Here is a 17,767-nt window from a genome sequence, read left to right as displayed (position 1 = left end):
CAGAAGGTATGCATAGATGTCTTACCCCTCAACCCATGACATCACTTTCTGAGCAATCTCTCGAATCTCTGGCATCACATGCTGAGTGGGACACGGAGAAGTTAGTTACGTAACCCTTAGTTAAGCCTCCGTGCTTATCTGTATATGGAGCAATACTGAGTCCACCTCAGGTGTTTTGTGAGGACTGAAAAAAATGAAAATAGCTGTACGTTTATGCAATATGTAGGACACAGCCAGTGTTCAGCCCAGCCCTTATTTAACAGCCATGAAAGTAAAACACGCGTGCCCGTGTCTGTGCCCATCTAGATGGAATCTGAATGCAGAGAAAGCAGCGTCTCTGGCTAAAGGCTTTAGAACAGGGTCGCCTAGAGCTTCTCCCAGATCCCTCCTCCCTGCTCTGGCTGTCCCAGTCCTGTGGCTCAACAGGCATATTCAATTTCACTTTGAGGAAAGATACTAGGGGAAGGGGCAGGCTGTTTGATTTTGTTCTGTTCTGTTTCACTTTCTCTGCTTTACACTTCTTTCCAACAAAACACTGCCTCGTTCTCTGTGCAGCTACACAGTCAGTCGCCAGTGACTTAGAGGCATCAGGGGGATACTCAGATCCTTAAAAGTCAACAGAAGGGTCCCCAGCTCCGAAAAAAAGAAAAAAGAAAAAGGAAAAAAAAAAAAAGTCAACAGAAGGAAACTCTTGTGTCACCACGTGGCTGAGTGCACTGTAATACTTGAAATTAGACAATAAAACTGAAAATGTGCGGAATATAAAATTAAAATGAACTTACCTACCAATAAGACATAAAGATTTCCAATATGCAATGATTTTAATAAAAGAAAAACCATTGTGTGTGTGTGTGTCTGTGTGTATGTGTGTGTGTGTGTGTTTGGTGGGAGGGGGTATCCTTTTTGGTCAGAGTGAAAGAACCGCCAAAAAGGGAGCAGCCAGAACCTGTCAAAGACAGTCTTCTGCACTTGCACTCTGGTTCTTCACTGCACACCACAACATGAGAACAGTAAACGCAGGCTAGTGTTGGGTGAGCGCTCCTAGAAAAGCTGGCATGAGAAAGCCAAGGAAAATCAATCCGTTCCCAGAAAGAACACAAACACGCTACTTTTCTATGTTGCTAGCATTTCTAATGACAGCATTCTGTGGATGGAAACTAGAAAAAAGATATTCTTCGCAGTGTTTATCATGGTTTATCTTGGAAAATTAATCAGCTTGGATTTTCACTGCAGGATGCCGTCTTAAGTTAGTTCAAGAGGACTCCCAGGCAGGCAAGCACTGCAGTCTGCACAGGGCAGAAACACTCAAAGTCGGATGAGAGAGGACGGAGGCGGAGCAAGACCCACCTGAGTGCGGGTTGACCAGCTTTACAAACAGGAGGCCGCTCTTCGACTTCCTCGAGGCATCTTTTAAATATTCTGAAAGGAAACGGTGAGTGGGAAATTTAAAGGCGCTTTCTCTGCTGCGCCCTCACTTTATCCCGTTTTCCATTGTTCCACTCATTCAATTTCTTTCTAAAAATTTCGCATTTATGAGCCGTGTGATCCTCGGAAAATAACTATTCTCAGTGTAAGCTACGGTGAATAGGAGGAGGTTTAACTTACCTCCAGGGGAAGGGAGGAGGGGCGTGCCCTAGAGTCAGATGTCCTAAGCTTTGTCACCTTGGCCAGCACTCCTCTCTCCAGTCTTAATCTCTTTTTAGAAGACGCTGATGGCAGTATTTTTTTTTTAAACTTAAGCTAAGTAGTCAAAGGCACTCACCATAATCGAACAGAAATACAAAATAAATCCTAAATATTATTATGAAGGCCATTTTAAAAACACCAGTTACTAGACCTCTCTAGGTTTCATTTCTTTTTTTTTTTTCCTGGTAAACATAATTTTGATTTATTTAAATCATTATAACACAAAGGCACATAAACCAAAATCAGGGAATGAAATGCAAACTACTATGAAGCTCTTAAGTATGCATCCTCACCTTCTACCAGAAGGATTAGAATTGGGCAAACATTTTTGTTTGCTTTTTGATGACACTGGAGGAATCCAGGGCACCTGAGTCTATGAGAGGCCCGGACTGCATGCTCCCCACTTTCACATGATCAGAAGGCTCATTGTACAAGTTCAGCTTCCAGCCTGACTGTCATGGAGTATGAGGAGATTATCTTCTTTTTTTTTTTCTCCATCTTTATTAACTTGGGTACTTCTTATTTACATTTCAATTGTTATTCCCTTTCCTGGTTTCCCAGCCAACATCTCCCTAACCCCTCTCTCTCCCCTTCTATATGGGTGTTCCCCTCCCTAGGTTTCATTTCTGACACCAATTAATCACATCCCTTGTCATTTTCTCGGTGGTGTTGTCATTTAAAAAGGAACTATCTTATGAACAGCCTTTCTATTTTAGCTCTATGTTTATAACTATCTCCTCCACATTAAGTGTAGAGAATCTTCGTATAACCCTATTTCTCATTGTTTGTATCTTTTGTGTCATATTTTAGAAAGCCTTCCTGAAAACTATGTGCTTTTCTTATATTTTCTGTGGATACGTTAAATTTATATTTAGGCAATTCAGAATATACCCTGGCTTAAGATACTGTTAATAAATCTAACTAATTTTCAGTGGGCTGTCATCTGTGTCAAAGCCCACAGAGTGGAAATCTTCACAGTCCCCACTTAACTACACTGGACTGTCTGTAGGCATTCTACTGTGATCCACTAATCTGTCTGTCACAGTGTCAGACCTCAGGACTTTAATTATAATGGATTCACCTTATTCTGTAGAAAGCAAGTTCCTGCACTGTTTCCTCTACAGTATGTGACTATCAAAGTTTTAATCACCTAGATTAAGATACGAAAACCTAGATGAATGACACCTCAATAGACTGAGCGCACAGTCAAAACTCAACACAGACAGCAAAGAAAGGAGGGACTCTAGGCAGCCAAGGGACACACCCACCTACACAAGAGCACCCCAGGAAGGTGGTCAAGGGACACATCCCACCTACATAAGAGCACCCCAGGAAGGTGGTTAAGGACACACCCACCTACACAAGAGCACCCCAGGAAGCTGGTCAAGGGACACATCCCACCTACACAAGAGCACCCCAGGAAGGTGGTCAAGGGACACATCCCACCTACACAAGAGCACCCCAGGAAGCTGGTCAAGGGACACATCCCACCTACAAAAGGACACCCCAGGAAGGTGGTCAAGGCACAAGCCCATCTACATAAGACACCCAGAGAGGTCTTGGTGAGGAACTTATTCTCTTTGCCCTGCCCAGTCCATACACACACAGGCATTGCAAGCAGGTTCAAACATTGGCTTAGCCAGAAACAGAACACAATGGCTTCTTGAGCTAACAGTAGTGGGCTTGCTGCTCTGGCTTACTTCCTTGAGTGGGTTTCTGGGCCCTGCGGCAATGGATCGAGGGGAAGCCTAGCTGAGTTGGAGCTGACGTGATAGAGCAGAGAGCTCCAAAGACAGGAAGGTGATGGAGTCCACATCCAAGAAGGCTGATAACAATCTGATCCATGTGTGTGCAGCAGGGCCTCTCTGAGTATTCATTGGGAAACTGCACTTCATTTTCACATGCACAGGAGACACTCTCCATGGAAAGCAGAGATCTTAATTCACACTCATTTCCTCTATTCTTCATGATGCCAAGACATTAAATGGTAGAACATTCAGCAGGTTCTTGGAAGGAAGCAATGACTACTCATGAGTGACCGCTGCTAAGATCTTGTCACACTAATTAAAAAGCAACAGGTAAAGACCCAACTAACTCAGTTTGCCAAATGACTTATTTTTGAAGTCCAAAAATACGTAAGAATACAAAAAATATTTATCACTGCAAAAGGTAAATTCACGTCTGGCACTTAATCAAATATGACTAGCTATCCAAAGATATGGACAAGTATGGTCCATGATGAGAGGTGGGGAAAAGGCTGCAAAAGAGATTTATATTATAGGGAACCAAAGGAAAACGGGATAGAAACATATCTCATGCACAAAATGCTAAAGGGACAGAAGACTTTGAAATGATCTAAATTGGAATGCTCAAGAAGAAAAGCCCAACAGAAAGAATAGCAGAAGATAAATGAACTTGAAGATTTGGTAACAATAAATGCTCCAAACGCATACAATCAAACAAACAAAGAAACCCATCTATGAGTCAGCTTCAAATCTCCTACTATGTGTGTGACAGAAGCTTTCAAAAGAGGGAAATAAGGTGACAAACGTATCTGTCTGAAAAAGCACATGAGAAGTGTTTCCAATTTGAGGAAAACTATAAATTTACACATCCAGGAAACTCAGTGACCCCAAAGCACACAAGGGAAAAACAAACAAACAAACAAACCAAAAACCTAAAAACAATAGTTCAAAGCCAATAATAAAAAGAAAAATCTTAAAAGTAGCCCAGGGAGGTGGTGGTGGTGGTGGTGGTCGTTGTGGTGGTGGTGGTGGTGGTGGTGTGTGTGTGTGTGTAAGTGTGCACATGCTTGTGCAAGGCCAAGGATGACAGTCGTTGTGGTGGTGGTGGTGGTGTGTGTGTGTGTGTGTGTAAGTGTGCACATGCTTGTGCAAGGCCAAGGATGACAGCTAAGCATATGAAAACAACACAAGTGTGTGTGTGTGTGTGTAAGTGTGCACATGCTTGTGCAAGGCCAAGGATGACAGCTAAGCATATGAAAACAACACAAGCCAGAAGACAATCCAGAGACATCCATAGAGTAAACCACCATAACTATAAAGAAACTACCTTTAGAAAAGGAGGGTGGGAAATGAAACTTCAGACCCACAAGAGCTGGAAAAACAAACAGGAATACACACACACACACACACACACACACACACACACACACACACCCCACAAGGAACGCTAAGGGAGATCCTTCTGGCAGAAGGATCATGAAACCAGATGCAGGAATCTAAAAAGGAGAATGAATGACTAATAAAGCGGAGTTGTTCTTACTCTCTTTAAGGATTGTTGACTGCTTAAGTTAAAGTAATTCAGAGTAGTGTTTACACATATGGACACAGAAAATGTATGACATCAGCTTGAGTCCAGAAGAGAGGTAAGGATAACATCTTGTGAGTTTCCTGGGCCCTTTGTGAAGTGATAAGGTTGACACAACCAATTAAATGTGTACAAGGAACCCTATGGCAGTCACTAAAATTATAAAACCCCAAGACTGTCACAAACAAGACCGAAAAGGAGATGAAACTGAACAGTAAAGAACGCTCCTTTAACTAAAAGGAAAGAGGGCGAACAGACACAAAGAACACGCATGATAAACGAGAAACAGCAGGACAGCAGATCCAACCCCAGCTACATCAGTAACCACATCCACATGGCAGTGGTCTGAACATCGAGGCGATAAGCAGAACTCAGACCGAAACCACACGTAGACAGAAAGAAGAATGGTAATAAAGAGAAGCAGATGCTAACAGACCTCACCGGGGAACTTTAAAAAAATCACTCTGTAACAACTGAAGGGTCACTTAACTAAGATGGCGTGACACTCCTAAATGCTTCCTCACCAAACCCAAGCTGCAGAACAGGCAAAGCACACACAGACAGGAACCTCTGGACACCTCACCCTGACAGGTACTAATCTGCCCCCAGCTCCCCGAGTCTGGTACATACAGAGAGTGGTGCAGGTTCAACCGTCAGAACTGGGTAAGAATCTTGCTGGCATGACACGTTCTAGACTGAAATGTAGCTAGAAAGTTTGGTCCTGTTAGAACTTCCTAAAATATCAAAGTTGCCCACCCGCTGTTTCCTGCCCAGCGAGGACGACTCACCTCCCTGTGTCTGAGGCACAGGAAAGCCTTCCCCACACAGCTTCCTCATGCCTCACCACAATGGCAGACCCTTCACTGGGGACTTGAATTATTTTGACTACTTATTTTTATCATGGAGAAAACAGTTTTGAGTGTTTTCTCTTCCAGCTTCCCCATTCCTCCAGAGTACCAAATAATTAAGCATTAAAACACCAGGTCAAATAAACAAAACCATTGCTAGAACCACTCGGAAAGCAACAGTGTTTTTATCTTTGCCACAAAGAACAGTGAGATGTGTAGTGGAGAGATCTCCAGGACATCTGCAGCTACAGAGCACAACCAGATAGTCAGGACGCCACGCCCACCATGCTGACATTCTCCGTGAACAAAGACCGGACACACCAAGATGTCTAGTTTGTGGGAAAGTGATATTTCCTCGAGCAACAACTCACTGCTGGACTGAATCAACACGAAATCAACTCCAAATGGGCTAGAATGTTTGAATGTGAAATTACCATTAGCAAATACCTGTGATTTGGTCTGATCAAAGACTTTCTGGGATCTAATTCCAAAAGTGCAGGCAACAAAGGCCAAGATAACAGGTGGGATTACGTCACACAAAAGCTTCCCCACAGCAATCAGAGAACGATCAAAAGAAGAGAAGAGCAGTCCTGGGAGAGGTTAATTGCTGTGTTCCCCAAAGAACTTAGATGCTGATATAAAAATGAAGTTTTTTTATATACTGTAGAGGTTTCAAAAATAAATATATTTCCTCTAAACTTGAAAAAAAAATCAGGCAATGATGTTTTGGCTGACCAAAGATCCTAACAAGAAATTCACAATGACAAATGCCACCAGGATCCAGCCTCTCTAGCTCCCTTTCCACGGCCCAGCTGGCCGTTCATAAACTTGTTGCTAGATCGCATGCAGGTACAGCAGGATGAACACCAGCCCTCCAGTCCTGAGCCCCCTTCTTCCTCAGCTGCTCTGTTCTGTTCATTTTATGCTGCTCTTCCCTGTGCTGGTGTGGGCTGGGAATACCACACAAACACAAAGCTTTTCCCCAGCACACCCGATCCCTGTCTACTTCTCCTCTTCTGCCTATCAGTCCCTCTGGTCCCTCACCGTTATCGTCTAGTCCCTGTTGGCTTGAGAAGGACCCACCTGCTGCAACCTGGCGGCCCAGGTACACAACTGCATTAGGCAAAGGAAATGACGAGCGTTCCATAAGTGGAGTAAACTTCCCTAGAAGCCGTAAGCACAGGTAAAATACATTTTAATGATATATGTTATGTACCCAAAAGACTTTCAAGGCACCACACACATAAGAAATATGCTGCCACAACATTGTCTGTGGCTTTTTATCAGATGGAGACAGTTCCCTGTCCTTAAACTGCTGAGGACTTGCCTCAGGAAAGGGTGCTGGACTTTGTAAAATGCTCCTCCTGTGGCTGAAATGACGTTTGGTTTTTTTCACCCTATCAGAGGCTGAAATGACGTTTGGTTTTTTTTACCCTATCAGAGGCTGAAAGGACTGTTTGGTTTTTTTACCCTATCAGAGGCTGAAATGACATTTGGTTTTTACCCTATCAGCAGGGCATATTTCACAATTTGACTCAGTCTTTTTTTTTTCTGAATAAATTCTATTTGCTCATTCGTAAGTTCTCCTCCTGGATTTATTTGCTAGTTGTTTAGGGTTTTGAATTCATGTGCATAAACTATGAACTGGCTTGCCCTACAGTGCCTCTGCCTGCTTTTCAGGGTAATACTCGCGGACTGAGCTGGGAAGTATGCCTTCTTTTCCTAGTTTTAAAACGTCTTCCCAGGATCCATCTTATTTTTCAGTGTCTAATAGAATTCTCCAGTGGAGCTATCAGGAACTGAGCTTTTTCTGTGGAAAATGGGCTACTAATTTAATGTTTTCACTGTGGTCTCTTCAGATCTTTCTTGGGATCTGATTTTGTAATGTTTCTCCAGGAATCTATCAGTCTCATCTACAATACCCATGTCAGCCCTATAATCCCTTCCCATTTCTGTAGGGTCAGTAGCAATGTTCCCTCTTTCATTGCTGACTTAGTTTCCTTTCCCTCCCTGGGTCAGTTTGGCTAACGATCTGTTAACTGTTCTCCATCTTTCAAAAGGAGCCAACTCCTGCCCTGCTAACGTTTCTGGTGCCTGGCTCTGTATTTCCCTCTTCCATGCCCACATTGACTTCCTCCCTTCTGCCTTGCTGTGCGGCTAGTGGTGGAAGGTGAGGTCCCTGGCCCCAAGGTCTTTCTATTTTATTAATTTCATAATGTACAGCTGTGTATCTTCCTGTCTAAGCACTGTCATGGGCATTTCGTAAGTCCATGTTTTATTTTCTTTCCTCAAAGTACTTTTTAGTTTCCCTCATGTTTTTTCCTTGGAGTCATTGGTTGTGAATGTTTAACTTCTGCATAGTTGTAAACCACCCATATTTCCTTCTGTAACTGACTTCCATTTTCACTTCACTGTTCTTACAGAATGTATTTGGTATATTTTTGATCATATGAAATGTTTGTTTTATGACCTGTTAGGTAGAAATGACTTACAGTGCTGGCTAGGTCTTGTTTGGGGGTAGCTGGGAGATCCTCTTGTCCGGTCCCTTATAAACTCACATCTGTGTGCTCTTTTATAAATCTACTTCTACTCTGTAAGGTTTCACCATTTTGCTTTTACTATTCAGATGGTTTGCTTTAATTCTCAGAATAAATTCCTAAGTTCTGATTAAAACTTTGGTAGAATAAACTCAGACTCTTCTGGGGCAGGCTCATTAACTGCTTGGCTCACCCTCAGGACATATTTCCTATTAATGCACATCTTGTGTTTTTAAAATAACTCAACATTATGTTAGATAAAATATAATAAATGTGGCAATTCTGGAAATTAGCTTGTCCTTCCCTAACTCCTAGGAACTATTGCTGGTTTTAAGTCACCTTGGTGACTTTCCTGGACTAATTCTGTCAAGTCTATATTCTCTGCAGCCAGTTAAGGTGGGTCTGTCCAGCTACCTCAGTGACTAACACTGAGTTCCACTAAGTCTTTGCTAAGGGGCTCTGTGTGTATTGGGGCAAGTCTTCATTTTATTTGTTTTCTCAGGGCGTCAGTCAGTCAGAGATGAGAGACAGGGGTCTTCTCAGGCTTTTCCTGGGCTTACACGGTCTTAAATATGTGTATAGCCTTCTCATTTCCTATGAGTAAATCAGAGTTCCCCAGAGTCCCATGTGGACACCTAGTTCTCTACATGTTCCCTATAAGGTTTAGACAAAAACAGACTCTCTCTCTCTCTCTCTCTCTCTCTCTCTCTCTCTCTCTCTCTCTCTCTCTGTGTGTGTGTGTGTGTGTGTGTGTGTGTATGTGTGTGTATGAAATTAAACGTCACAATTTCCAGAGAGCTAAGTGGCATAATATTTAGCCTTTCTAGAAAAGGTTAAGTCAGAGCCAGTGTGTCTTGCTGGAGCGTGTAAAACGGAAGATAATGTAGAGTTTCTTGCACACAAACACTCAGTAAATCTCGTGTGCATCCTTCAGGTTTAGAAGGGGCTCAGTAAGAAACAGCAAGAGCAAATCTTCATACTTATGTCAAACTTCGCTTTGCTAGCAATTCTCCCCCTGTGAAACACCTCCCACCATGATTAGGAAGAGCAGGCATTCTACACAGCTCTACTTCTGGGCAGAGAGTTACGGTGCCAGAGAAAGGTGGGTCACACTACAAGGCAGGAAACAGATACTGCAGGGCAATGTTTTAAGCTGGGACTTAAGTTCTCTCCATAAGCAAAAAAATTAAAAACCCACAAACTGCAGCTTGTTTCTTCAATAAGTGTCAAGTGGTCTGTCCCCCTCTTGACTTGTCACGCCAAGCCAGCCAGTAGATTTAATACCAGGGAGCAGCAGAGGAAAGGAAGGAGGATCCAGGGTAGCCAGAAAGAAATAAGTCAAGATCAAACAATACCTGGAAAGATTGCAGCAGTCTGTTGTGATGTAAGAAACATCTAAAAACATATAGAGTCAAGTTTCATTGATGGTAAGAAAACAAGTCTTTCTATTAGAATTATATTCTCATCTACAGAAACGCTAAGTTATCTGAGACACTTGAAGAGTACATGGTAGGCATCAATGCAGATGCTAACACAGGGGATGCAAGACAAACCAGTGTTATGTTCGAGGTTGCAGCTTTCAAGACACTAACTTAAAAAATAACTATATGCTTTTCTTCCCAAGATGTCAGGACAACCATCAGCAAGATCTACCTCGTGTTTCTGGCTCTGAAGCTGCTTCTTCACAGGCTAATGAAGAAAAAAAGGTGTGCACCAGGAAAATGCTTCCCACTGATGGGTTTCTCTGAATACAACATTCCTCTTAAGCTTTAGAGACAAAAGGAAAACCAGCCTCCACCAAGACCATAGCAAACCAAGGCTGTGACTTTTCAGGGCTATCCCCATCAGCAGCAACGTTTCTAGGATTGGTTGGTCAGGGAAGAGGAAGCTGGTAAGGAATTCAGGTCCACAGTTGGCTCAGAGCCATCAAGACCAGCAGCATATACAGAAGGAGCTTGAGATATATGGGACTCAGGACAGTTCTGGAGGAGAAGACCGGGCAGATCTGACTAAGGTACCTAATACAACATAGGGCTGGTTATCAAAGAGAGCAGAAGGAATCCTCCCACATCTGCCACCTCTCTTGTGAAGCTGCAATGTCACCATACAGGCAGAAGAATGGCCTTGGGCAAAGCAAAGGCCCTGGAAAAGAGCTTGAGGGAGGTGACAGTCTGTGCCACCGAAATCCTACTATTTGTTGACTAGCTGATTTGACTTTTGAGTCTTAGTTTCTCTATATGTAAGGCAGTGGTAATAAAGCCTTATTTAAACTGCTGCCTAAGGTCACTGTGAAGGTCAAATACACTAACATGTGTAAAGGTATGTTGTAAAGTTACAAGTTAAAGGAGATCACAAGGTTTTCTAAATATGATATAATCCTTGAGAAGATGAAGGTGAATTGAAATTAGTTCTTTGTGTCCACACACTCTGCATAGAAAAGAAATATCCAGGTAGAAAACCCTGCACATGTTTGAGTGCATGGGTTTGCTTCCTTGTCAGTATTCTCTACGCAGTACACTATGACATGAAGTTACATACCCTTTATACTTCCTTGTGTGCTATAAATAATCAAGAGATGACTTAAAGTATATAGGTGGATTGTATAGGTTAGGCAATGCATAGATAAAGGATTTGAGTTTGGTGTCTATAGGGCTTCCTGAACCAACGCTCTCCTCCTCACCCTGAAAGAGAACTCTGACTTACTACCACAATCCTATTCTCCATTCAACAAAAAGCTATGGCGTCCTTGCAGGAACCAGAAAGACTACCTCTAACAGACACTTCAAAGCAGGACAGGCCACATGGGGAGTTGGGGTATCAAGGCTTCTGGTGCCGGTGTGATAGTGGCTTCTTCTGGAGCCATCTCTAAAAGCACCCTTCCTTCTAGGAGAGCCCCACCCACTTAAGTCCACCTCTCCATCTTGGACCAGAGCAGCTGCCTCCTTGCTGCTGCTATGGGTGGTAAGTGGGGTCACAGAGACGAAAAAAGAACAAGATGGTGGTTCCTGCTGCTCCACTTCAGGAAGCAGGAAGGGGTGGACTTGGTTGAAGATGTTATTAATGCTCAGAGAAGCAGAAAGCCAAGGCTACCTGTTGCTATAACAACCAAGTGCCACCCTTCCTCACGTGCTCCATTCAGTTGCCCTGCCACAACACATGGATGGTCCCACCTAAGAAAATATGAAGCTGCCAGGAGTCCCCAGAGAAGGTCAGGTCAAATGCTGCAGCCACAGCAGAAAACAGATTTTCATACCAGGCAGACTTGGACCATTCTGACTAACATCCTATTCATGCCAAGAGCGCAGAGGGAAGTAAGTGTGCAGGGGGCTGACCTCAAACATTCAACATGTTTTGATGTCTCTCAAATATCACCTCTGAGATGTCTGTTCATCACACCCATCGCAGTTCTGTGAACTTTCTCCTTCAGTTCTGTGAACTTACACCTTTTTCGTAGAGATCTGATTTTCGATCTATCCATTTTAGAGATAATCCGCCCCAAAGACGTACGGTCTTCTTTCTGGATGAAACACTCTTTGTTTGTTATAATACAAATCATGCCTCCTCATCACCAAAGTATAACTTGTAAAAGTATTAGCTTTGTTCATCTCATTGTACCACCGCAACGAAATGCTGAGCTAGCTTTCAGCTCTTGGGTGAAACAACGGGGCTTTCTCTGTTCTCACACAACCCCAGTGGCCCTGAGTCTTAGTGTGACTACAAATATGGAGAAAGTGTAAAGAATGAAGTAAAGACAAACAGGAGAAGAAGAAAACGCCATTCACTTTGTGATCTATACAACTAAAAAGCACTGGAAAGAGATCTCCAAATAGTTTCTGGGTGACAGAGTCATGGGCAATGCATTGTTGTCTTATTTTCCTTTGTGACGCTAAAATGTCTGTACTAGCTATATGCTGTTATTCTTACTTTTTAGTTATTTTTTAAAACAGAAAGGTTGTAATTGAGAGTTAAGGATAAAAATTGAGATTAAGGAGCTAAAACAACAAAGTCAAGTTTAAAATCAATGAAGTAGCCAGACATGGTGGAGCACCAGAGGAACAGCAACACAAGAACTGCCGTGAGTTCCAGGCCAGCCTGGGCTACAGTGTGAGACGTTGTCTACTGACTCCCCTACAAAAAGAAAATAAATAAATAAAAAAATAAAATAAAAAAGTGGGGAACCCCAGAGAATCTTAGCAAACCTAGGCCTTCATGAGAGTCTGCTCTGGTAGACACCAGGCAGCTACTTCATGGGAGGGACTGGGTTCCATGTAGCTCTGACTTCCTCACATGCCCATCTCTTTGGACTTCAGCACGAGGCATCTAATGGAGTCATAAAGGAAGCTCTAAACAACTTAAAGCACATGCTTCTGACCTTTAGAGATATCCTCGGAAGTGAGGCCAAGGTCACTGCTGACAAGCAAACAGCTACAGAGGGAGAACATGTCTGGATTCCCTGAAGCTCATGGATTGTTCAACACCTAGTTATTTATACAAAGCTGGTTATCACACGCGTAGCTGGTAGAAAAGGTGCCACTACTAGGAAAGGCCCAATGAGAAGGCTTCTGTGTCGAGGGTACCTTAAAGATGGGTTTCAAGAGTTTGCCAGGCAGAGAAAGTAGAGACAGGATTGCAGGCAGATAAAAAGCCACCAACACTCAGAGAAAGAAAAGTTGGGTTGGAGCACATAACTTGGCCTTGTGGGAAATAAAGACAAATCCTGAAGCCAGAGTAGACTGTGACACAAGAGCAAAGACAGTGTTAGGGAAAACAGCACGGGAAGAAATGGAACTAGGGTGTTCTTGAGTGAAAAACCTACTCAGTTTCTGGCCCTGCTAAAGGTGGACAGAGCGTGGGCATTAACACTAGCCCACCACTAACTAGCCTTCAAGTCTGGCACTGCTCTCCCACTGTGGAAATGAGGAAGACAGACTGTATGGAGGCAGAGATTTGACCAAGGACACAGAATTGACAAAGCACACGAACCACGAACACCTTCCAGGTGTCTTTCATTACAGCCAAGCTTCAGGCAACACTGACTGAGTAGTTGCCTAACATCCTTGATAAAGCTCTATGGTATGACAAATCTTGGCTGTGCTTAGGGTTGCTATTCAAATTTTAAGACCATAGCTTACTTTCTTTTATGATTTTTTTTTAAATTCTGCCCTGGGGGATAATCTGTGGGAACCATAAGTTGTTACTTGATTTTCCACGTCTCTTAAAACGATTACTAAGAGGATAAGATTACACCAACAAATTACCAACTGCCAACTGACTGATGCCACCCATGACTTCTGAACGTGCTCCTTAGTCAGAAGCAGATCCAGCAGCCATCTGAGAAAGGTCAGTGGGGTCCCATCAAGAAGTGCTGTATAAAGACAAAGCCAGGTTCATGTGGAAATGTTAAATGTGATCCATGCTTGGACAATCCAGAAACTGCCTGCAGGAAATGGTCAGTCTTCCAAGAAGCTGAGCTGACTTACTCAGAGGCCGTCTCAAGGCCACACATGGATTGGCTAGATTCTCTATTACCTGCCAAGGGAAGGGCAGCTTTCAACCTCTAGGCTTGTTTCTAAACACAAGCACACATGCACACAAAGGGAGAAAAACCCACTTCTACTTCTACCCTGAGTTCATGTGTCAACCCTTAGGTAAGAGGAAAAAGTGATTTGTTTCCTGGGTCCCTGACAAAGCCTCCCTTTACCCTGTATTGCACACTTTTCTTTCTTTCTTGCCTCCAACACTGAACAAAGATATGTTTCTTTGGTTTTTATAAAGCCTTTAGTCAGAAATAACACTAAAGTCCTTCCATCATTAAACAGGAAAATTAGCTCTCCTTTCTACATCTGATTTTTAAAAAATCTGTTAATGAGAACATAGTTCTAAAATGGATCCTTACAATAGTTTTAATTGTTTTGTTTTGTATTTAGATGTCATTTGTGGTTATCATGACACTCAAGCTAAAAAGTTACTGTACATGAATGGCCAGGAAGGCAGGCCTGGGAGCTCCCCAAAGGCTACCTGTCCTTTGGCCTCCAAAAGAACTGGCCATTACACCTGTGCTACCTGTGGAAATGACAAACAAGGAGGCCTCCTTTGGAACTTTGTGGTACCTAAAGGAAACACAACAGAACTGAGGAGGCTCTCAGGCCATTTTGATCTGGGGACTTCTCCACTCAGGGGTGGAAGGATGGGGTGGAGGTGGGGGTGGGTGGTGCTGATTGAGAATTTTTACTCGAGCTACATAGACCTATGTACAAGAATCCTACATGATTTTCACCCCCCCCCCAACCTCCTAGAACTCTAGGGTTTCTCAACCTGTAGATATTTCCTGGGAGGTGAATCCTGCTAAGTCCTCCCTAACAGCCATAGGCTGTCTCCTGCCTTCTCTATAGTCCGCTGATGTGCACCTGACTACCTCTCACATCTGACCCAGCTCAGAAGAACTGACAAGTGGGCAAAAGCTTGAAAACAACTATGAAGAATACGGTCTAACATTTACCCTCTTTTGGGCAGCAAAGAGGGATGGAACCTTATACCATGTTCCAAAAGTAACTGGTCTCAGAGTAACTAAACAGCAGTGTAGTGTTCCCAGGCTACATCAGAGAGGTATGATGCCCATCCCAGATGCAAAGAGGTATTCACCCTGCTGCAAGACCCCACCTTGTCTGTGAAAATGATGCCAGCACAGCCTACTCTCTCGTTCTTTCATTTGTGTAGGAGCTTCAACTTAGCAAAACAAAACTGAGGAACTAACTTTATGACATACGAGAGGCAACTTGAAGGTATATTAAATGTTGAGGGGGCATCACTACAAGGTTAACTGCCTGTGCCCTGAATGCGTACAACCCTCTGCTCACTTTCAGAACAGCAAACCCTCAAACAGGAAAACCTCAGGCAGACACCACAGCAGCGATCAAACGTGTCTGCACCCTTAGAGCCTGCAGGTGGCATTAAAGACCATCTGGAAGAACAGAAGACAGGAAGCTCAAGTTTTAACGGTTTCAGAAGCCTCAACCTAACGAGTGAATGTGTGAGAAATTACCTTGCCTGCAGGGTAGAAAAGGGGAGGACACTTGGCTTTGAACCAGAGGGCATTGCTTTTCACCGCCCCCCTCCCAGTAGATTTAGTATACCTATCACATTGAGGGATGCATTCAGTATTGAGTCTTTTCAGTTTTGTGTTTGATATGACTTTGACACACTTTAAGAATAAAATTGTCAATGACATGGCCAACAAAACAAAATGAATTTTGACAAACTACAGTGTAACTATGTAGTATCAACATATCTGATTACAAAAGAATGATTAAGGCTCCTACTATGAAAATCAAATAATGCTGATGTAACAGCAGGGTGAAAGGAGGCTCTTCCCTCCCTCAACTAAAATAAGGTGTTCAGCTAGCCTTCTGACCGATCGACAAAACCATGAACTCTAACTTAACCAAACACCTTCAGTGAGAGTATGGCTTAACTGGAACTCTTTATGGGCAGCTGGAGTCAGTATGAATCGGTATCAACCACTTCAGAAAACCATTTTGCAGTACTAAAGAAACAACAAGCACCCAAAAGCAGCTTCCACTCCAGGATACAGACACTCAGAAGAAACGAACGTCAATGTCCACCAACAGCCTCAAAAGAACACTCAAAAGAAGTGTAACTCCTAATAGCTGCAAACCAGAAACACCTAGAGTCACCCATCCTCAGGAGAGAAGTATTGATATGTGTACAACCAGAATCAACCAACCAAACCTTTGGTGCTGACCACGTGTTTGGATCTGGTAGCCATGATACTGAGGGAAGGAAGACAGATACAAAAGGCACAGAGGTTAAACAGGCAAAACTAACGTGATGGCAGAAAGGCCGGGCTTCTCTTCTTGATCAGCAGCATACCAGGTTCAGTTGGGTGAGCTACATTCCCGAAATCCATACACTTGACTGTGCTAACTCTTTACACAGGACAGAAGCTATGTATTCAAAATAAGTGTCAGGTTGTTACATCAAGATTATAAAAAAAGATGATTATACCCTGGTGAAGTCTATTTGCTGTAAAAATGCTCTGTATTTGCTAAGCTAAAACACAAAGTTAAAGTGACTAGGGTGTTTTCCTCTTTACCCATATTGTAACGTCACATGTATCATCTGTAAAATGAATGTTTCTGGCTTGCATTCCCTAACCTAAATTTATTTCACTTGCCCTCCTCATATGGCACCGGCTGTCCCATGCCGCCACATGCCCTCATAGCTGGTCACTATCTTCAGGGATACTAAATGACTTTGTTATGGAATTGCTTCAAACCACACTCAGCTAAACCCTATCCAGGCTCCCTTAAGCCTGGCCACCCAAGCCTTTCCAGAGCAGCAGAGCTGCTCAGCATGAGACTACTGGATCTCTGGTTTGGAGCCGGAAGGATTCTAGACGCTGAACTGCAGACACCTAGTAATTCCCAGGGGCAGCAGAGTCCCCAGAACCCCAACCCTCCGCAGGCCGAGTGGCCAGGCCCGCCCCAGGGAATCAGCGCAAACTCTCCCTTCGCTTCCGGGTTTGGAGTTTCCCGCGTGTTGTGACACGTGACCAGGATGCATTGCAAAGTGCGGGTCGCCGAATCCCCGCCCGCCAGGAACTCGCGGACCGGTGCTGGCCTGGGCAAAAGCCACAAGCCGCCGCCGCCGCCGCCGCCACGAGTGCACTCGGCCCACGCGCCGACCGCATTTACCTGGAAGTAGGAACACTAGCTGCCTAGCAGCCAAGTCCCCGCGGTCCCGACCTCCGGCCATGTCGCACGCCGCCGGAAGTGGCGCCGAGGGGCTGTTCAGTCCGGACCACCAGCCTGCCTCCGCTTCCGGGCCCGCCCGCTCGGCTTCCTCTTTGAAATCTGCGCGGGCCCCGGAGGCTGTGGAGGTTGAGGAGCTCCGCGGCTTTCTCACTCTCAGTCTGCCGATACTGCTCGTGGGTGTATTTCACACACTGAGATTCCCAGTGCATGCGAGCAGTCTTCAAAATGGGTTTGGGCCAATTTGATAGTTAAGGTAATTCTTTAAGATACAACGCAAAATATATTTATAACTTGGGGTTCAACATATGTACTTGTTATTTAGGATAAATATTTATTTTAGTAACAAGACTTAGTTTAGGATTTGACACAGGGTCCACCACCTAGCCAAGACTGACCTTCAAAATAAGACGCCCTGGCGGGCTTTGAATCCTGGATCAGAAACCTCCCAAGTGCTGGAATGTCATGTGCAAAAGTGGATATCTGGTTTTTGTCTCGTTGCCTAGGGCTCACTCAGGGACAATAGAAAAAGGAATTACGCCCTGACTAGGGAGATGAAGAGCAAATTCATCTCTCAAAGGCTCAGCTACCTATC

The 17,767-nt window shown here is 43.8% G+C and overlaps 1 protein-coding gene across 36 annotated transcripts in view; it reads right to left on the bottom strand.

Annotated features, from left to right (window-relative positions):
• The window catches only part of Rnaseh2b (ribonuclease H2, subunit B), a 60,898-nt gene extending 43,700 nt beyond the window's left edge, over positions 1 to 17,198 (bottom strand). For 12 of the 36 annotated variants that reach the window (XR_015638085.1, XR_015638087.1, XR_015638088.1 and 9 more), the window contains exons 1-2: positions 17,116 to 17,198; positions 1,348 to 1,419 (exon numbers count right to left, since the gene is read on the bottom strand). Coding sequence is in view for 17 of the 36 variants with exons in the window: in XM_087586142.1 (XP_087442268.1) it covers positions 1,348 to 1,419; positions 17,116 to 17,176 (133 nt within the window). In the remaining 19 variants the exon portion in view is untranslated. Of the gene's footprint in view, positions 1 to 1,347; positions 1,420 to 5,646; positions 5,822 to 6,947; positions 7,259 to 9,756; positions 9,792 to 17,115 lie in introns of those variants that run through there. The other 24 variants (XR_015638092.1, XR_015638094.1, XR_015638095.1 and 21 more) reach the window with 10 other exon arrangements.
• Between the last annotated feature and the right edge of the window lie 569 nt (positions 17,199 to 17,767).

This window comes from Rattus norvegicus, chromosome 15, assembly GCF_021556685.1.
Source record: "Rattus norvegicus strain SHRSP/BbbUtx chromosome 15, alternate assembly SHRSP_T2T, whole genome shotgun sequence".
NCBI lineage: Eukaryota > Metazoa > Chordata > Mammalia > Rodentia > Muridae > Rattus > Rattus norvegicus.
Note: the sequence above shows the minus strand (reverse complement) of the source record. Positions and strands in the feature narration are given on the sequence as shown.